At 39.8% G+C, this 22,325-nt stretch overlaps 1 protein-coding gene across 2 annotated transcripts in view; it reads right to left on the bottom strand.

The window, feature by feature from the left end:
- Window positions 1–22,325, bottom strand: part of AP3D1 (adaptor related protein complex 3 subunit delta 1) — a 419,857-nt gene that overhangs the window by 186,719 nt on the left and 210,813 nt on the right. Inside the window, exons 23-24 of one of the 2 annotated variants that reach the window (XM_053703077.1) lie at window positions 14,904–15,041; window positions 2,191–2,238 (exon numbers count right to left, since the gene is read on the bottom strand). In XM_053703077.1, the coding sequence (XP_053559052.1) occupies window positions 2,191–2,238; window positions 14,904–15,041 (186 nt within the window). The remainder of the gene's footprint in view (window positions 1–2,190; window positions 2,239–14,903; window positions 15,042–22,325) is intronic. The other variant, XM_053703078.1, reaches the window with a different exon arrangement.

Below are 22,325 nucleotides of genomic sequence, written 5' to 3'. Positions count from 1 at the left end.
ATCTTTTTAACCCAACATCATAAGCTGTAAGAATTACAATGAAAATTCAACCATGTAATTAAGTTGCATTACAAATAATACTGGATCACCTGGATAAGAAAATAGGGTACATTGGATAGGAAATACAAAAACAGGACAGGTGCATGATGATGGGTATTTAAGTGAGGAAAAAAAACCTCACAAAAGTGCTGCACCTAATATAAAGGTGCTAAAGACTTTGGATCTTTATAGCATCCCAGCTGATACTTCTCTTACTTCCAAATTTCTTATTTTTCAGTTTCTCCAAAACAAAGTGGTTGCATGGAAGTAGAGTGGCTAACTTGCATGCTTGACAGCCCTAAAATGATCCCATCCACTACAAACTGAGAATTTCTCATCAACATTATATTAAAGAATCCAATATCCAGTATTCAGTCATATGCCCTCAGTAACCAAGCCCTCTTCAAAAGCATGCTAAAAGTCATGGTAAAGGAAGGGACCCTGTGACTTAGTATTCCTGTTTTACACTCCACTTCCCACTATAGTCAGACTGAATCTAATCATCAAGTAATACAGACTGGACAACCAGAATGTTTAAGGAACCAGAAGGAGAAGACCAAACCCCTTAAACTCTAAAGTAATTTTAAGCAGTTCCTCAGCCATCAAGATTGACATCTGATATCATCATAAATTAATTGGAGAGCAGACAATTATTTCCTTTGCCACATTTGCTCTGCTCCTACAATTTACTGAGTTATGGTGACACACAAAAATCCTCTGCATAAATTATGGAATTCTGAACTCTAAGAGAGGCCCCAGCATCCGATCTCAGCACCAAAAGTGAATGACTATTAATATAGCCTCACCCCCCCCCCCCCCCCGCCAAGATGTCAGACAGACATGAATCAACATAGTTAAAAGAGGATCAACCCTCTTCATGTTAGCATACCATTTTTGGCTAGGTAACCATCACAACGGCAAAAACATCACATCATTAGTCCTAGTTTTAGGTTGTGATGACACATCACAATTTCACCATAAAGACAGGAAAGAGTATGCCACTGTTCAAAAAAGATTTCATGTCCCTACAAATGTCACGTTAATTGACAAAGTAAAAAAGATCACTTCACATTCTGTGTGTTGTCTGTCATTTTTTATAACTAAATTATTAGTGCGTGATTTTATAAAAAATAATCAATACTTTACTGAAGTGATGGTAAATTCTAGCATTTAAAAAAATGCTAGGATTTACCAATGCTATAAATAAAGTGGACCTTCAGTCGTGAAGTAAAAAAAAAAAAAAAGTTTGCAGAAAGCACCTTTATTTTGTAGCAACCGTACTCCTAAATTGAGTGCCTTCAGACGCCCATAGCAAAACAATTTTTTTTCAATTCGGTGACGTTTCTACCCCTTAGCAAATAGCCGTGCTAGCCATATGGCACTGTCCGTTTTATTTATAGCAATGGAAAATCCTAGCGTTTTTGAAATGCTAGGATTTACTATTACTTTAAGGAACATAAAAAAAACAACAACACTGAAATTGTAACAGGTGATAAACAATTTCTGATGCAAAATGGTTTGGCAGTGAAAGGATTAAATCACAAAAGCCATGGAGTTTGAAGTAGACAGAGATAAGCCAGGAATTTCTCCATAAGAGCTTTGCAAGTGCTACCTTTGTAAGAAACCTTATTAACCGAAACAAAAATTAAATTGCATGACTAAAATGTAAGATCTAAGCAAATCTTGTTGGCTGATCAAAACTACATATCTAAGAAAAACCTACACTCATCCTCTTATTGTAATGAAGAGAGGAAGAGAAAAAGTAATAGCTTACACAAAAGAATTGCAGAGCAAGCAGGCATAAATCTGTGTCAAAGCCTATTTATAGCAACTACACAGGCAATGCTTAGACATCTGCATGTTTTATATGGTGAAGAAATGCAACACTGAATACATATGCTAAACATGCTGGGATCTAAGGAATGTTGTTCATCTCCTACCTAACGACAGAATCCTCCAAATGGGTTAATTCCTCCTTAAAATAAAAAGTGGAACCCTTAGAACCAATCTAAATTCCAAACAAATACGTTTAGCAAAGTCCTTAGATGCAATCCAATGCACTACAGCCAAGTACATAAGAAACCACAACATTTTATAGAATTTACTGATGTACAATCACAGATCTCTTAGTGGCTCCATACATCTACTAACCTTAACCTCTGGAAGTGACTGGGAGCTGGTTAACCAGAATTCCATGTCCTAAAAAAAAATAAAATGCTGATCAAACAGGAAAAAAGATGCAAGGAGAAAATGGGGGAACAAATATTTTTGAGACAATTTAAACTGTGTACAAAGTTACTGGTGGGTTGAGTCAGATTAAAACTAAAAGGAAGACTGACAAAATAAGTAAAACAAAAATTATCAGATTAAAGCATAGTATGTGTTATTTCAATAGAAAAACAAATTGAGGGACAAAAACGGAGTTAGCAAATTTTGCTTGTGTAAAAAAAAAAATAGTTCTAGAGCTTGTAGCAAATAAGTGAAAAAGATTACAGATGAAAATTGACACGTGAATTAAGATATCCTACAAACAAACTACAAAGCAGAAGGTCAAGAAGGTAAAATTTCTTAGCAGAAGGATGGACAGAACTAAAAGTAGGGAGAAGGGTCAGAAAAATGACCAACTTTATACAGGTAACTTTAGGAGTGGGCAGTTCTGTCCATGCCCTGAAGGTGAGGCGTCTCACTGGTGGGTATTAGACAGGATGAGCCAAGATAACATCGCTTATAGCGATCAATAAATTCATTTTTATATGGCTAGAAACACAACAAAATAAATAAACTCAACACATCCACATGTTGGTCCAACGAAAGGATACAACAGGATAATTAACAGCTGAACAAAACGCATAGGTGGACTGCACTCTCAAACCGAAATGGGCACACATCCCATGCCACAGGCAAAAACTAACAACACTGGGTGCTCATCTGGCACTCACAGACACCTGTTTATATCAGGTGACTACAACAGTTAACACAAGACAGGCATGAGTTTAAGGTTCAATAGAAAATTTACAAATAAATATGAAACACAACACAAACACATATGTATATGTAAAACACATATGAGCGCCCGTGGAGTTATTTATGAGTCAGCACTGATTGGCTAAAATGCAAGTCTGTTATAAGAACTGAAATAAGGGGGCAGTCTGCAGAGGCTTAAATACAAAGTAATCACTGAGGTAAAAAGTAAAATAATATAACTGTGTTGGTTATGCAAAACTGGTGAATGGGTAACAAAGGGATTATCTATGTTTTTAAACAAAAAAAATTGTGGAGTAGACTATCCTTTTAAATAGATATAGACTATTTGATTTTAGAACACACACAAAAACCAAGGACACAGACAGAGAAGATTGTGACTTACAGGCTGGGAAAAAACAAAATGTATGCTTACCTGATAAATTTCTTTCTTTCCGGGCATGGAGAGTCCACAAATTCATTCCAATTACTAGTGGGAATTCAACTCATGGCCAGCAAGAGGAGGCAAAGAGTACCCAGCAGAGCCGTTAAGTGTCACTTCCCTTACCCACAATCCCCAGTCATTCGGCCAAGGACAGTGGAAAAAGAAAATAACACAAAGGACTAGAGGTGCCTGAAGTTTAAACAAAAACTGCTGTCTTAAATTAATTAAGGGCGGGGTCATGGACTCTCCATGCCCGGAAAGAAAGAAATTTATGAGGTAAGCATAAATTTTGCTTTCTTTCCTATGGCATGGAGAGTTCACAACTTAATTCTAATTACTAGTGGGAACCAATACCCAAGCTAGAGGACACAGAATGAAAGGGAGGGAGAACAAGACAGGCTGACCTAAACAGAAGGCACCATCGCTTGAAGAACTGTTCTCCCAAAGGAAGCATCAGCCGAGGTAAAAGTATATAATTTGTAGAATTTGGAAAAGGTACGCAAAGAGGACCAAATGGCCGCCTTGCAGAATTGATCCACAGAAGCTTCATTTCTGAAAACCCAGGAAGGAGAGATAACCCAAGTGGAATGAGCCATAATTCTCTCAGGAGTCTGTAGTCCAGCTGTCTCATAAGCTAACCGGATAACACTTCTCAACCAAAGAAAAGGAGAAGTAGAAGTGGATTTTTTACCCTACGCTCACCTGAGAAAAACAACAAACAGGGAAGAAAAAGTTCTAAAATCCTAGATGAAGATAAAAGCTTTGAGCACGCACAACACCAAGGTTATGCAACAGGCATTCCTTCTGAAAAAAAGGATTAGGGCAAAAAAGGAACAATTTCCTGATTAATGATACGATCCGAAACTACTTTGGGAAGAAACACAACTTATCCACATAAAAATAAAGTAAGCGGATCACACTGTACTTGAAAGCTCTGAAACTATACGAGCAGACGAAGAAGCATGAAGGAACTAAACCTTCCAAGACAACATCATAAAATCAACTGCATGCATAGGCCCAACCGGAGCCTGCTGCAAGAAATAAACACAAGAATAAGACTCCAAAGAGGAGCAACAGGATAAAAAACACAGGCCTGATTCTGACCAAGGACTGCACAAAAGAATGCATCCAGCATCAGAGAATCTAGAATTGAGTGGAGGAAGGGACCCTGAAGTACAAGGTCCTTCCTCAAAAAGCAACTTAAAAATGAGAAAAAAAATCCCAATTTCCGAAAGAATTCCATTCCATGACCTCCTGCAAAGCAGGTAAAATAACACCAAGCTACAGCAGACTATCGGGCGAACCAGGTCCTGTGAAGCCGGGTAAAAGCTTTTAGAAACACAGACACCCTCTCCTGATTGATACAAGCAATAACTCGAAGAAGGAGATCAAACAAAGGGAAAGTCAGACTGAAGATCCAAGGTACTGCCAGAGGGTCAAACAGAGTAGCTTGTGTATCTTTTGACCTTGAACCGTACCTAGGAAGCTTGGTGTTTACAAGAGATGCAAATGAGGTTCACAATGACACACTCTTACTTCAAGTCTGCTGATATGCAGATTCTCCTTTATGCCATAGCTTTGCTTTACACACCTCTTTCAAACTTAGCTAGGGATAGTATAGAATTCAGAACCCTCCCAGGTGCGATGCCATCGGATGCAACTCCAGAACTCTCTACCTGAGGAATATAATTGAGAATACCTTCTGGAGGAGAGCCCACTCCCCGGAATGAAAGTTCTGCCTGCTCAGAAAATCCACTTCCCAGTTGACCACCCCTGGGATAAGGGAGGCAGAGAGGAGACAAAATTGAGACTCTGTCCTTTAACTATACAACAAAGATCTTTCCTGGTGGTTGATGTATGCCACCGAAGAAAGATGTCTAATTGGAATCTGATAAACCGGAACAAACCAAGATGAGGCCAGGCTATTAGAGCTCTCAACTACAGGAAAATTATGAGAAGAGAAGATTCCTCTCGAGTCCAAAAACCCTGAGGCATTAAATATGCTCCCCAGCCTGACAGCCTGGCATCTGGATAAAAAACCTTAGTATGGATGGACTTGTGAAAACCACCAAGATAGAGAATCTCCTGAAAGGATAGAACTATCCTGTGCTAGAGATCCAAGTGGACTCTGTTCCATAGTCTGAGCATGCCTAACTGAAGATGTCTCAGAAGGAAACAAAACAAGAGGAATAATGTCAGTGGAAACAACCTTTAGACCAATTACCTCCATATATTGAGTCATTGATGGACAGATAGAGGACTGAAGTGAAATGCAAAAAAAGCAATAAGTTTGTATATTCTGACATTTGTCAGAAAAAAACCCTCATGTACAGAGAGTCTATACTCGTTCCCAATAAACACATTCTGGTGAGTTAGGTCAGAGAACCTTTTCCAGATTCACTTTCCCCCTGTGGGAATGTAAAACAGACAAAAGCCTCTCAGAATGAGATCCTAAAATTGCCCTCGAACCATGAAGTCGTTTAGGGAAGGAAGAAGTCTCTTACCTGAAACTGACTACTAAAAAAGGCCCCTAGAACCCTTGTAAAGATTTGAGGATCTGTAGCAAGGCCAAATGGAAAATTTAAAGGTAAAGCCAACAGTGTGATTCAAACTCTCAACTTCCTGTTTGCAAGGCTATGCAACAAACAGAAAGAGTTAAGGAAAACCCACAGGAAATGGAGATGTTCCCTGTGAATAGGACTATAAAGATATGCATCCTTCAGGTATATGAAAGTCATAAACTGACCCTCCTGAATCAAGGCTAGAACGGAACCAGATTGAGAGACCTGAGTTCTAATAAGGGTCAAGAATTCTCCTCCATCTTGGGAACCATAAACAAAAGGATTGAAAAATCCTAGACCCAGTTTCGTCACGGAAACTGAAACAATCGCTCCTATAAAAGATAGGTCTTTTACCTCTCTCTTCACCTGGATAGCAGATAACCTAGACAGAATACATCTGCCCCTGGAAGGACAAGACCTGAACATGTCCTTTATCCCTGGGATACTATTTCCACCATCCAGCTAATATTGGATCAGGGGAGGCCCCTTCATGCTGACCTAGATCAGAGGAAGGAGTTGTGGATTAATTCCCCTTATACCAAGGATGACGGGATCTTCCATGAAATCCTGGACTACTCCTCTTCTTTTTCAAAGCCGGAAGACTCTTGTCCCTTGTAGATTACGAAAGGAACAAATATATAAAATCTTGGACAAAATATGAGGTCATAGACATTTCAGAATTCCTTATATGGGAGAGATTATGAAAAAGAACCTACAATCCAAGAAAAAAAAAAAAAAAAAAAAAAAAAAAAAAAAAAAAAATTATATATATATATATATATATATATATATATATATATATATATATATATATATATATATATATATATATATATATATATATATATATATATATATATATATATATATATATATATATATATATATATATATATATATATATGTCACCTGGGACAAAGAATGTCCTGGCAGATCAGATGGAACATGAAACAATACATGTTTAAATATAAATATAAGACAGATCTCCAGACATGTAAAGATGATCAGTCTATACAGATCAAAACCAATCCTAGGAATGGACTTGATAGCTGTGAACCTATATTACTGAATATAGAATCAATAAAAATAACTGCAGAGTAATGCCACAAGGTGGCATACCACATCAATAAAACACACAAAATAACATTAGAAGAATACACAAAAATGTTATCCTCATAGTTTAAAAAGCTTACATAAGCTGATATAGTGTGGAAGAAAAACAAAAAACAAACAAAAAAAAAACCAGAATATCTGTGTAGCTCTGGACAGTCTTGCTTCCTTTCCCACAGCTGTGAATACAGACTGTCTGCAAGTAGCTCTGTGTCACAGCTCTCAATCTCAATAAGAAGCCACATTAAAGTTAATTCCTTAAAAATACATCACAGAGCATATTCATAACTGACCTTATATAAAGGCCAGCACTATGAAAAGGCATGTCGCTAAATCCCTAAAGAAAGTGGAATATACAATATTACACAACAGCGCAATGCTACACACCAGCGTACAAAAAAATCTTGTTTGTGGCGGAAAATATTAACCCACTCGATACTGAAACCAAATCTTATTCATAGGTGAGTGTTTTACCACTACACCATGTTCATTATTAGGGTTAGATATAAATGCACTCTCAAAACAAATGACCCCAGGCTGAGAGTCTAGCCCAAACTACGGCGCAGACTCTGCTTTAAGGTTTCACTGTCATCACAGATCGAAGACTTGGCATCTTCCTGCTCCTCCTACAGATAGAGGCCCTGGAGTGCTGAGAATCCTCTAAGGAAGCGCACTATAAACCCACAGATTTAACAGTAAGCCATAAATACTTACTAAGGCAACGCACATACCCAAAGTAGTTATCCTTTAACCCCTCTTAGAGGACCGACTATGTGCTCCCCTGCCGAGGGGGATCAGTTGTACAATCACACTTAGCGTAACTAACAGACTCGATTTCCTCCAGAATTTCTCATATAGATACCTGTACGAGTCTCTTCAATGACGCAGTGTGGCCATAACCCAGTCCAAGGTGGGAAAACTTTTTAACCCCACCGCTGCTGGGAGAAATGAGAGAAGCGTCTAAACCAAAATGGAAACCGTTACAATACCCCTAACGTATAAAAACGTATCGCAGGGCAAATAGAAAAAATTCCCTGCACTAGACATAATCCCATAGTAACGGATTAAAAATAGCAAGTTCAAGCATGTTACAAACCCCCTTGTCGCAGGACAATCTAATCTTGTGTACCGGTATCTGGTCTGCCCCAAATAACTTTTTTACTGCCTGTAAAAACGGACCAAGCAGGGATAGTAAAAGTGACCTTATCATTAAGTTACATAGGCACCATACAGCCTGAATCTTACACTGTATACTGACCCCTATTTAGGAGAAAGAAGCGGCATAATATCCCTCACACTGGCTATAGACCAGTTAACTGCTCAGCTGCAACATATCTAAACTAGTAGATATGCATGAAAAATAGTGACCCTTCGTGAGGGTAGCAGGTCCCCGATTACCTCCTTCTCCATTTTATTTTCTTGTAGTAAATAAATATAAAAGGACTTACCCTCCAGAGTCTTCTGCCGTGGAGCAGTCACAGCAGCTCCAAGTGTGTCAGCCTAGTCTGGTCGCTGACAGGGACCTGAAGATACAAGAAAAAAAACGAGTAACCAACCCTGGTTTTCTATAAAGGGGTAGCATTGGTGTTAGAAGTTAAAGGGACATGAAACCCAATTTTTTTCATGATTCATATAGAGAATACAATTTTAAACAACTTTCCAATTTACTTCTGTTATCTAAATTTGCTCCATTCTCTTGGTATCCTTTGTTGAAGGAGTAGTTATGCACTACTGGGAGCTAGCTGAAAGCCAATGACAAGAGGCATATATGTGCAGCCACCAATCAGAAGCTTCTGAGCCTACCTAGGTATACTTTTCAACAAAGGATACAAAGAGTACAAAACAAAATAGATAATAGAAATAAATTCAAAAGTTATTTAAAATTGTATGCTCTATCTGAATTATTAAAGAAAACATTTGGATTTCATGTCCCTTTAAGCAAAGACTACCATGCCGCCTTCTAACTGCTATAAGCCACCATTACTCTTACTAAAGAGATTGACATGGACACAGCATAGCCCCAATCCTTGATTGCAGGAAAAAGTACCCATTAAAGGATTAAATAATTTCAGACACAATCTTTGCACATCCTCCCGTGATCAAGGCAAAGAGAATGACTGGGGATTGTGGGTAAGGGAAGTGACACTTAACAGCTCTGCTGGGGTACTCTTTGTTTCCTTCTGCTGGCCAGGAGTTCACACTAGTAATTGGAATGAAGTCGTGGACTCTCCATGCCATAGGAAAGAAATAGTAATTTTCTTTCCTATGGCATTGAGAGTCCACAACGTCATTCCAATTACTAGTGGGATATTCAACTCCTGGCCAGCAGGAGAAGGCAAAGAGCACCCCAGCAAAGCTGTTAAGTGCAACTTCCCTTATTTATAATCCCCAGTCATTCTCTTTGCCTCTGTCAATGGAGGATGTGCGAAGTTGGTGTCTGATGATATTTCATCCTTTTATGGGTACTTTTCCCTGCAAGCAATGATTGGGGGTCTAGCTGTGTCCAATCGCTTTAGTAAGAGTAATGGTGGTTTTTATCAGTTAGAAGGCGGCGAGGTAGTCTTTGCTTCTAATACTTTTGCTACCCCTTTGGAGAAAGCCAGGGTTGGTTACTCTATTCTTTCTTTTCCTACAGGTCCCTGACAGGGAGTGGAGTGCCTGTCACACCTAAGGAGCGGTTATGTGCCCTGCAGCTGGATCCACAGGTAAGTGCCTTTGCCTTCTAGGTATTAGGTAAGGACAGCACTTTAGAGGTTAACCCTCAGGTGGATCTTTTTTGGGACATAGTTATCCTTTCGGTTAAGGGTACATTTATGGGCAGCGTTACTGGCACTTTATATGGGAATGATTGAGAGACTGAAGGGGTTAATGAAGAGCTATGCTCGTTATTTTCCTTACTTGGCTAAAGGGTTGTTTAGGGGTTTTGTATAATTTCCCCTCATGTATGGAGCCCGGATACGAGTTTAGATTAGCTGTTTAACTTTCAATTTAAGCCTTTAAACTCTTGCGCTAGTTAACTGAAAAATTTGTGGGGCAGTTTATTTTCTCTAGCCCGCTCACGTAACTCTCCGCTCTTCCGGGTTGTACAGAGCGGAGCTTAGTGAGTTTTGGTGTGTCGGCTTTGCACCTTATTCTTCGACGATCTGATGGTCTTCCAAGAGGAGAGGAACTTTGTAGGAGAGCCTCGCTTCCTCTTACTAGGGGTTTTTTCAATCCTGTCAAGGTAGTAGACTCAGCCAGTCTGAGGTAGTTTTAAGTGCGACAGATTCTTTTGACAAATTTCTAGTTTTCTAAAGTTTGTTTTTTGTATGTACATTAACGTTCTGTGGGAACAGTTTATTACAGTTTATTAAAAAGATTTTATTCAAATTTTAATTTAGTGTCAGATTATAGCTCAGGAATGGGATAAGCCAGGGGTTCCATTTTTACTGTCCACAGTTTTTAAAAATATGTTTCCTGTAGCCAACTCCATTCGCGACTCATGGCGTACAGTGCCTAAGGTAGAAGGAGCTCTCTCTACTCTGGCTAAAAGAACTACTATACCTATAGAGGATGGTTGTGCTTTTAAGGATCCTATAGATAAGAAGCTAGAAGCTTACTTAAAATAAATGTACATCCATCAAGGATTACAGTGGCAACCTGCGGCAAGTATTGCTACGGTTGCAGGTGCAGCATCTTATTGGTGTGATGCCCTATCTGATCTGATATCAGAAGATGCTACGATTGAGGAGATCCAAGATAGGATCAGGGCTCTTAAATTAGCCAATACCATTATCTGCGATGCCAACATGCAGGTAATTATCTTGGGAGCTAAGATGTCTAGCTTCACTATCCTAGCTCACAGAGCTCTGTGGTTAAAATCTTGGTCGGCTGATGTATCTTCAAAGGCCAAGCTTCTGGTTTTACCTTATAAAGGTAAAACCCTATTTGGTCCTGGTGGGGTGGAAATCATTTCAGATATTACGGGTGGAAAGGGATCTTTCCTACCTCAGAACAAGAAGAATAGACCTAAGGGTTGACAGACTTCTAATTTTCGTACCTTTCGCAACTTTAAAAGGACAGAAGTTTTCCTCCTCTTCTTCCAAACCAGACCAATCCAGGTCCTCTTGGAAGTCCAGCCAGCCAGCCTTGGAATAAGGGAAAGCAAAACAAGCAGCTTTCCACTGATTCTAAATCACCATGAAGGGTCTGCCCCCAATCCAATTTTTTATCAAGTGTGGGGTAGGCTCTCTCTTTTTCAGCAAGCTTGTATACGCAATGTCCCAGATCCGTGGGCTGTAGATATAGTATCCCAGGTTACAGAATAGGATTCAAGTCTTGCCCTCCAAGAGGCAGATTTGTCCTGTCAAGACTATCCTCAAACCAAGTAAAGAGGGAGGCCTTCTTAAACTGTGTAGAGGACCTATCCTCCTTGGGAGTAATTGTTCCAGTTAGTGTAGAGGAACAGGGAAAAGGATTCTATTCAAATCTCTTTGTGGTTCTAAAACTTTCCGTCCCATCCTAGACCTAAAATGCCTCGACAAATTTCTCAGGGTTCCGTCCTTCAAGATGGAAACTATTCATTCCATCCTTCCATTGGTTCATGAAGGTCAATTCATGACGACCATAGACCTCAAGAACGCGTATCTCCATGTTCCCATTCACAGGGATCATCAGTAGTTTCTAAAGTTTCCCTTTCTGGACAAACATTTCCCGTTTGTCACACTTCCGTTTGATTTTCACAAAGGTTCTGTCGGTTCTTTTCGCAGTGGTCAGATCCCAGGGAATTACTGTGGTGCCTTACCTAGACAACATCTTGATTCAGGCGTCATCTTTTCAACTAGAAAAATCTCAGAGATGTTGTCTTTTCTACATTCCCACGGGTGGAAAGCGAATATGGTAAAGAGTTCTCTAGTTCCAGCTACAAGAGTGTGTTTCCCAGGGACAATCATAGATTCCCTGTTCAAGAACATTTTCCTGACGAATGTCAGAAAATCAAAACTTCTTGCCTTTCTCTACAGTCTGCTATTCGTCCATCAGTGGCTCAATGCATGGAGGCGATTAGTCTGATGGTGGCTTCCATGGACATCATTACTTTTGCTCGGTTCCATCTGCGACCGCTGCAGCTTTGCATGCTCCATCAATGGAACAGAGACCATTAAGATTTATCGCAGAGGATAAATCTAGAGCCCCTAACAAAAGACTCTCTCTCGTGGTGGATTTCACAGGAACATCTGTCTCTGGGCACTTGCTTCCTGAGACCTTCCTGGGTGATTGTGACTATGGACGCCAGCCTGTTAGGCTGGGGAGATGTTTTGGGTTCTATAAAAGCTCAGGGCCTGTGGTCTTGAGAAGAGTCTTCTCTTTCCATAAACATATTGGAGTTGAGAGCAATCGTCAATACCTTGACAGCTTGGCCTCAATTATCTTTAGTCCGGTTTATCAGATTCCAGTCGGACAACATCACCTCAGTGGCTCACATCAACCACCAGGGAGGAACTCAGAGTTCCTTGGCCATGAAGGAGGGGACTCGCGCATTCTGCTGTGGGTGGAAGCTCATGATTATCTGCCATCCACATTCCAGGAGATGGCAACTGAGAGGCAGAATTTCTGAGCAGACAGACTTTTCATCCCGGGGAGTGGGCTCTCCATCCGGAAGTGTTCTCAAGGATAACCCTCAGGTGGAGGGGTTCCGGAGTTGGATCTGATGGCGTCTTGTCAAAACGCCAAGCTTCCAAAGTACGGATCAAGGTCAAGAGATCCTCAGCCTGCTCTGATAGATGCTCTGGCGGTTCCTTGGAATTTCGGTCTAGCATACCTGTTTCCTCCATTTGCTCTCCTTCCACAAGTCATTGATTGTATCAAACAGGAGAAAGAGTCTGTGATTCTAATAGCTCCTGCCTGGCCTCGCAGGATCTGGTTCGCGGATCTGGTGAAGATGTCATCTCTTCCACCTTGGAGGTTACCTCTGAGGAAGGACCTTCTAATTCAGGGTCCATTCCTCCATCCAAATCTAGATTCTCTGAAGGTGACTACTTGAAGATTGAACGCCTAGTCATGTCCAGAGGTGTTTTTTTCCTGAGACGGTCATTGATACTATGCTTCAGGCTCATAAACCTGTTACTCGCAGGATTTACCATAAGGTATGGGTAAATACCTTTTTTTGGTGTGAATCTAAGGGTTTCTCCTGGAGCCGGGTAAGGATTCCCTGAATTTTATATTTTCTTCAGGATGGCCTGGAGAAAGGTTTGTCAGTCAGTGCTCTGAAGGGTCAGATTTCTGCACTGTCTATTCTTTTGCACAAACGTCTGACAGATTTACCAGATGTTCAAGCTTTTGTTCAGGCCCTGGTCAAAATCAGGCCTGTGTTTAAACCTGTTGCTCCTCCTTGGAGCCTTAACCTAGTTCTTAAAGGTTTGCAGCAGGCTCTGTTTGACCTGATGCATGTTGTTGATATAAAATTGTTATCTTGGAAGGTTTTGTTTCTCCTTGCTATTTCTTCCGCTCGCAGAATTTCTGAGCTTTAAGCTCTGCAGTGTGATTCCCCGTACCTTATTTTTCATGCAAATAAGGCAGTCCTTCGTACTAAATTGGGGTTTCTCCCTAAGATGGTGTCAGATCGAAACATTAATCAGGAAATTGTTGTTCCTTCTTTTTGTCCTAATCCTTCTTCTCAAGGAACGTCTTTTGCATAACTTGGATGTTGTGCGTGCTCTAAAATTTTACCTACAAGCTACTAAAGATTTTCGGCAATCTTCTGCCCTGTTTGTTGTTTTCTCTGGAAAGCGTAAGGGTCAGAAGGTCACTTCTACTACGCTTTCCCTCTGGTTAAGAAGTATGATTCGTTTTGCTTGTGAGACAGCTGGACAGCAGCCTCCTGAGAGAATTAAGGCTCATTCCACTAGGGCTGTCTCCTCATCTTGGGCTTTCAAAAATGAAGCTTCTGTGGAACAGATTTGCAAGGTGGCAACATGGTCCTCTTTGCATACTTTTTCCAAATTCTATAGATTTGATACTTTTGCCTTGGCTGAGGCCTCTTTTGGGAGAAAGGTTCTTCAAGTGGTGGTGCCTTCTGTTTAGATCATCCTGCCTTGTTCTCCCTCCCTTTTCATTCCGTGTCCTCTAGGTTAGGTATTGGGTACCTGATAAATTTCTCTTTTCAGGCATGGAGAGTCCATGACCCTGCTCTCTCTTTTAAATTATATTCGGCAGGTTTTTTTTTAGTAAACATCAGGCACCTCTAAACCCTTGTGTTTCTTTTTAAATTTTCCTTCGGCCGAATGACTGGGGGTTATGGGTAAGGGAAGTGACACTTAACAGCTTTGCTGGGGTGCTCTTTGCCTCCTCCTGCTGGCCAGGAGTTAAATATCCCACTAGTAATTGGAATGACGTTGTGGACTCCATGCCCGGAAATACATTTACCAGGTAAGCATAAATTTTGTTTTTGCTAACATTTTGGATTTCAGAATAAGTTTGAATTTTGGGGATTTGTACCTGTATTAGGTTTTTGCAGCTTAATACTGTATATCTGCTGAATGCTATCACAGAAATTAATTTGTCTAGTCTACTACTTAGTAAAGTTATTTTACAACTTGTAAGAATAAGTTCTTTATATGTAGAGATTTACCTTTCTTCAAAATTATATATATATATATTTTTTAATTTGTGTGGTTCATATGTTAAAAAAATTGCAGTAATTTAATAAACTTAATAAATCTAGGTCAATGAATTGTAGAGGACAATAGGGACAGCCTATGCGTTACCACTATATAATAATCAGTGAATGTACATTTCTGCCTACTGCTCACATCAGACGGAGCATCTGCTGTTTTCTCTTCTACCCTGCTCTCTTCCTTCTCAGGTGTATTCTCAGGTGCATCCTCATCTACGATTGCGGTGGACGTGGATTTCTTGTGTTTTTTTTTCTCTTCTTTCTCTTTGCTTTTCTACCTCAACAAAAAGTGGATGGAAAAAAAACAAAAAACATAAATACAACAGTTAAATGTGTACAGCTTTATTTATTCACACACTTTCATTCTTTCTATCAAAAACAAGTATTAATACTTCAAATTAACTCATTTTACGTGATCCTAAACCAAATGTAGTAGGTAGATATTGCTCAAACATTGCTTTTAGTACTTTAAAACCTTTGCAGTGGTTAAACACTTTGTTATATGCAAACAGTAGTGCAATAATGAAATGATGTAACACTTATGTCCCTTTAAATTACTTCCAGATTGTATTGGGGGAAAAAATCCTCAGACAAATGACTGGAAAGCTGGGAAGGTAACAACCATTCTGCCTTATAAGTGGTTTTATGTGGTATTTTCATTAACTATGAAAAATGCAACCTGCCAAGGCAAATTACTTTTCAGTATCATACAAAAAGCACAAAAGTGTACATGCAGCAAAATAAATTAATACATTTCAAAACAATAACTAAAAGTTTGCTACAAAACATAATTTATGTAAGAACTCATATTGGCAAGAGTCCATGAGCTTGCGACGTATGGGATATTCAATCCTACCAGGAGGGGTAAAGTTTCCCAAACCTCAAAATGCCTATAAATACACCCCTCACCACACCCACAATTCAGTTTAACGAATAGCCAAGTAGTGGGGTGAGAATGAAAGGAGTAAAAAGCATCAACAAAGGAATTTGGAAATAATTGTGTTTATACAAAAAATCATAACCACCATAAAAAAGGGTGGGTCTCATGGACTCTTGCCAATATGAAAGAAATGAATTTATCAGGTAATTTCTTACATAAATTATGGTTTCTTTTATGTAATTGGCAAGAGTCCATGAGCTAATGACGTATGGGATAGAAATATCCAAGATGTGGAACTCCACAGAAGAGTCACTAGAAAGGGAAGGATAAAATAATAACAGCCATTTTCCACTGAAAAAGTAAATCCACAACCCAAAATATAAGTTTATTCTCATAATGAACAGAAAAAACTCAAACATAAGCAAAGGAATCAAACTGAAACAGCTCCCTGAAAAACTTTTCTACCAAAAACTGCTTCAGAAGAAGCAAATACATCAAAACGATAGAATTTTGTAAATGTATGTAAAGAAGACCAAGTTGCTGCTTTGCAAATCTGATCAACTGAAGCTTCATTCTTAAAAGCCCACAAAGTGAAGACTGATCTAGTAGAATGAGCTGTAATTCTCTGAGGTGGGGCCTGACCCGACTCCAAATAAGCCTGATGAATCAAAAGTTTTAACCAAGATGCCAAGGAAATAGCAGAAGCCTTCTGTCCTTTCCTAGAACCAGAAAAGATAACAAATAGACTAGAAGTCTTCCTGAAATCTTTAGTAACTTCAACATAATATTTCAAAGCTCTTACCACATCCAAAGAATGTAAGGATCTCTCCAAAGAATTCTTAGGATAAGGACACAAAGAAGGGACAACAATTTCTCTATTAATGTTGTTAGAATTCACAACCTTAGATAGAAATTTAAATGAAGTCCACAAAACTGCCTTATCCTGATGGAAAAATCAGAAAAGGAGATTCACAAGAAAGAGCAGATAATTTAGAAACTCTTCTAGCAGAAGAGATGGCCAAAAGGAACAACACTTTCCAAGAAAGTAGTTTAATGCCCAAAGAATGCATAGGCTCAAACAGAGGAGCCTGTAAAGTCTTCAAAACCAAATTAAGACTCCAAGGAGGAGAGATTGATTTAATGACAGGCTTGATACGGACCAAAGCCTGTACAAAACAGTGAATATCAGGAAGCTTAGCAATCTTTCTGTGAAATAAAACAGAAAGAGCAGAGATTTGTCCTCTCAAGGAACTTGCAGACAACCCCTTATCCAAACCATCCTGAAGAAACTGTAAAATTCTAGGAATTCTAAAAGAATGCCAGGAGAATTTATGAGAACACCACCATGAAATATACGTCTTCCAAACTCAATAATAAATCTTCCTAGAAACAGATTTACGGGCCTGTAACATAGTATTAATCACTGAGTCAGAGAAACCTGTATGACTAAGCAGAAGGCGTTAAATTTCCATACCTTCAAATTTAATGATTTGAGATCTTGATGGAAAAACAGACCTTGAGACAGAAGGTCTGGTCTTAATGGAAGTGGCCAAGGTTAGCAACTGAACATCCGAACAAGATCTGCATACCAAAACCTGTGAGGCCATGCTGGTGCTACCAGCAACACAAACAATTGCTACATGATGATCTTGGAAATCACTCTTGGAAGAAGAACCAGAGGCGGGAAGATATAAGCAGGTTGGTAACACCAAGGAGTTGGTAACACCAAGGAACTGCTAACGCATCCACCGCTTCAGTCTAAGGATCCCTGGACCTGGACAGGTACCTGGGTAGTTTCTTGTTTAGATGGGAAGCCATCAGATCTATTTCTGGAAGACCCCACATCTGAACAATCTGAGAAAACACATCTGGATGGAGTGACCACTCCCCCGGATGTAAAGTCTGACGGCTGAGATAATCCGCTTCCCAATTGTCTATACCTGGGATATGCACCACAGAAATTAGACAGGAGCTGGATTCCGCCCAAGCAAGTATCCAAGATACTTCTTTCATAGCTTGGGGACTGAGTCCCACCCTGATGATTGACATATGCCACAGTTGTGATATTGTCTGCCTGAAAACAAATGAACGGTTCTCTCTTCAACAGAGGCCAAACCTGAAGAGCCCTGAAAATAGCACGGAGTTCTAAAATATTGATTGGTAACCTCGCCTCTTGATATTTCCAAACCCCTTGTGCTGTCAGAGATCCCCAGACAGCTCCCCAACCTAAAAGACTTGAATCTGTTGTGATCACAGTCCAGGTTGGACGAACAAAAGAGGCCCCTTGAACTATACGATGGTGATCTAACCACCAAGTCAGAGAGAGTCAAACATTGGGATTTGAAGGATTCCAAAACTTTATTATTTTCAGCCCAACCTGACTATCGTTTTCAAACAACAAACGTTTATATAACATATCTTACCTATTTTTTCAGTAAAACGATTTTTCAGAAGACTTTAAAATTATAATTTATATTTAGAGCATGACGTCAGTACAGTCAACCCTCTAATATGGGCCGTGCACTACCAAACACAATCGCCAATCCAATTCCCATTTTATGCATATCATGCATATCATTAAGTGACTATGTTGTGACCAGACGCATGCGCTTTGTGTTCCTTGACTCGCATATCCTATCTCGTCATCAGACGCAAGCGCTTATTTCTAACCCTAATGCTCGTTATTGTTAGGGAGATTCTCTCAGCACAGCGCTCAGTTCTTACCCGATACAGAGGGTTTGCTGGTGACGTATACTATGAACTGAATATCGCGCATGCGCATAGCGGCATTTGTCATCCATTTTGATAACCTGGGTTATCGGTCCGGATTTGAAGATTGGAAAATACTAGCTGGCGGTGGGTTTGGAATTTGTTAAATTTTCAATCTTGATTTTATAAGAAATGGTATTAATTGGAAACACAAAGCCTATTACAAATCTATGTAAACTATAATAAACTTGCAATTGAAGATTACTTTTTTTCATGGTTTAGTGTCCCTTTAAGGATATTAATTGTGATATATTTGTATAATCCCTGCACCATTGGTTCAGCATACAAAGCTGGAGAGGTCTCATATGAAAAGGAGCAAAGGGGATTGCGTCTGATGCTGCAGTCATGAGACCCAAATAGTCACCATTTTGAAAGTTGGCACTCTTACATAACTATTCAAAATTTTCAGATCCAGAACTGGCCTGAATGAATTTTCTTTCTTTAGGACAATGAATAGATTTGAATAAAACCCTAGACCCCGTTCCTGAAACGGAACTGGTATGATTACCCCTGAAAGTTCCAGGTCTGAAACACACTTCAGAAAAGCCTGAGCCTTTACTGGATTTGCTGGGATGCGTGAGAGAAAAAAATCTTCTCACAGGAGGTCTTACTCTGAATCCTATTCGGTACCCTTGAGAAACAATACTCTGAATCCATTGATTTTGGACAGAATCTGCCCAAATGTTTTGGAAGAATCTTAATCTGCCCCCTACCAGCTGAGCTGGAATGAGGGCCGCACCTTCATGCAGACTTGGGGGCTGGCTTTGGTTTCTTAAACGGCTTGGATTTACTCCAACTTGAAGGAGGTTGGAATTGGAACCAGATTCTTAGGTTTCTGTTCCTTACTTTGTCGAAAGGAACGAAAACAGCTAGAAGCTTTAGATTAACCCTTAGGTCTTTTATCCTGAGGCAAAAAACTCCCTTCCCCCCAGTGACAGTTGAAATAATTTAATCCAACTGAGAACCAAATAAATTGTTACCTTGGAAAGAGATAGTAATCTAGACTTAGATACCATGTCAGCATTCCAATATTTGAGCCACAAAGCTCTTCTAGCTAAAATAGCTAAAGACATAGATTTAACATCAATTTTGATTATATCAAAAATGGCATCACAGATAAAATGATTAGCATGTTGAAGCAAGCGAACAATGCTAGACAAATCAGGAATCAGGAAAAACCTCTTGAGTAACCACAGGAGGTTTATAAACAGAATTTAAACGTTTACTAGTTTTAATATCAAGAGGACTAGTTTCCTCAATATCCAATGTAATCAACACCTCTTTTAACAAGGAACGAATATACTCCATTTTAAATAAATAAGTAGATTTGTCAGTGTCAATATCTGAGGAAGGATCTTAAGAATCAGATAGATCCTCATCAGAGGAGGATAATTCAGTATGTTGTCGGCCATTTGAAATTTCATCAACTTTATGAGAAGTTTTAAAAGACCTTTTACGTTTATTAAAGAATCTTTTATATTTACAGGTATATCATGTACATTAGATGTTGAAGGAACAACAGGCATTGTACTATTACTGATGGACATTCTCTGCATGTAAAAGCTTATCATGACAACTATTACATACCACAGCTGGAGATATAATCTCCACAAATTTACAACAAATGCACTTAGCTTTGGTAGAACTGTTATCAGGTAGCAGGGTTCTAACAGTGGTTTCTGAGACAGGATCAGATTGAGACATCTTGCAAATGTAAGAGAAAAAACAACATATAAAGCAAAATGATTAATTTCCTTATATGGCAGTTTCAGGAATGGGGGAAAAAATGCAAACAGCATAGCCCTCTGACATAAAAAAAAAGGCAAGAAGCATATAGGAATGGGGTTTTAAATAATTAAATTATTTGGCACCAAGAATGACGCACAACGCAAACTGAAAATGTTTTGGCGCTAACAAAATCCGGAAATGACACACTTGCGTCATTGTAGACGCAACCTTGGGCAAGGAACTTGCGTCAACTAAGACGCCGGAAAAGACGAATTTGCGTCATCGGATGTACCTTCGCGCCAAAAAACAGAATTTATGCTTACCTGATAAATTACTTTCTCCAACGGTGTGTCCGGTCCACGGCGTCATCCATTACTTGTGGGATATTCTCCTCCCCTACAGGGAAAGGCAAGGAGAGCACACAGCAGAGCTGTCCATATAGCTCCCCCTCTAGCTCCGCCCCCCAGTCATTCGACCGACGGTTAGGAGAAAAAGGAGAAACTATAGGGTGCCGTGGTGACTGTAGTGTATAAAGACCAAAAAAATTTCAACCTGATTAGGAAAACCAGGGCGGGCCGTGGACCGGACACACCGTTGGAGAAAGTAATTTATCAGGTAAGCATAAATTCTGTTTTCTCCAACATTGGTGTGTCCGGTCCACGGCGTCATCCATTACTTGTGGGAACCAATACCAAAGCTTTAGGACACGGATGAAGGGAGGGAGCAAATCAGGTTACCTAAATGGAAGGCACCACGGCTTGCAAAACCTTTCTCCCAAAAATAGCCTCCGAAGAAGCATAAGTATCAAATTTGTAGAATTTGGCAAAAGTGTGCAGAGAATACCAAGTCGCTGCCTTACATATCTGATCAACAGAAGCCTCGTTCTTGTAGGCCCATGTGGAAGCCACAGCCCTAGTAGAGTGAGCTGTGATTCGGTCAGGAGGCTGTCGTCCGGAAGTCTCATAGGCCAATCGGATAATGCTTTTTAGCCAGAAAGAGAGAGAGGTAGCAGTAGCTTTTTGATCTCTCCTCTTACCAGAGTAAACGACAAACAAAGATGAGGTTTGTCTAAAATCTTTTGTTGCTTCTAAATAGAACTTTAAAGCACGAACAACATCTAAATTGTGTAATAAACGTTCCTTCTTTGAAACTGGTTTCGGACACAGAGAAGGAACAACTATTTCCTGGTTAATATTCTTGTTGGAAACAACTTTTGGAAGAAAACCAGGCTTAGTACGCAAAACAACCTTATCTGAATGGAAAACCAGATAGGGTGGATTACACTGCAAAGCAGATAATTCAGAAACTCTTCTAGCAGAAGAAATAGCACCCAAAAACAGTACTTTCCAAGATAATAACTTAATATTTATGGAATGTAAAGGTTCAAACGGAACCCCTTGAAGAACTGAAAGAACTAAATTTAGACTCCAAGGAGGAGTCATGGTTCTGTAAACAGGCTTGATTCTAACCAAAGCCTGAACAAAAGCTTGTACATCTGGCACAGCTGCCAGTCGTTTGTGTAACAAGACAGATAAAGCAGAAATCTGTCCCTTTAGAGAACTAGCGGACAACCCTTTATCCAAACCTTCTTGGAGAAAGGAGAGAATCCTTGGAATTTTTATTTTACTCCAGGAGAATCCCTTGGATTCACACCAACAGATATATTTACGCCATATTTTATGGTAAATCTTTCTAGTCACAGGTTTTCTGGCTTGGACCAGAGTATCTGTCACAGAATTCGAAAACCCACGTTTGGATAAAATCAAGCGTTCAATTTCCAAGCAGTCAGCTGCAGAGAAACTAGATTTGGATGTTCGAATGGACCTTGTACTAGAAGATCCTGTCTCAAAGGTAGCTTCCATGGTGGAGCCGATGACATATTCACCAGGTCTGCATACCAAGTCCTGCGTGGCCACGCAGGAGCTATCAGAATCACCGAGGCCTTTTCCTGTTTGATCCTGGCTATGAGCCTGGGAAGGAGAGGAAACGGTGGAAACACATACGCTAGGTTGAACGACCAAGGCGCCACTAATGCATCCACTAGAATCACCTTGGGATCCCTGGATCTGGACCCGTAACAAGGAATCTTGAAGTTCTGACGGGACGCCATTAGATCCATGTCTGGAATGCCCCATAATTGGGTTAACTGAGCAAAGACCTCCGGGTGGAGTTCCCACTCCC

Source organism: Bombina bombina, chromosome 2 (genome assembly GCF_027579735.1).
Source record: "Bombina bombina isolate aBomBom1 chromosome 2, aBomBom1.pri, whole genome shotgun sequence".
NCBI lineage: Eukaryota > Metazoa > Chordata > Amphibia > Anura > Bombinatoridae > Bombina > Bombina bombina.
This window is presented reverse-complemented; position numbering and strand designations above follow the sequence as displayed.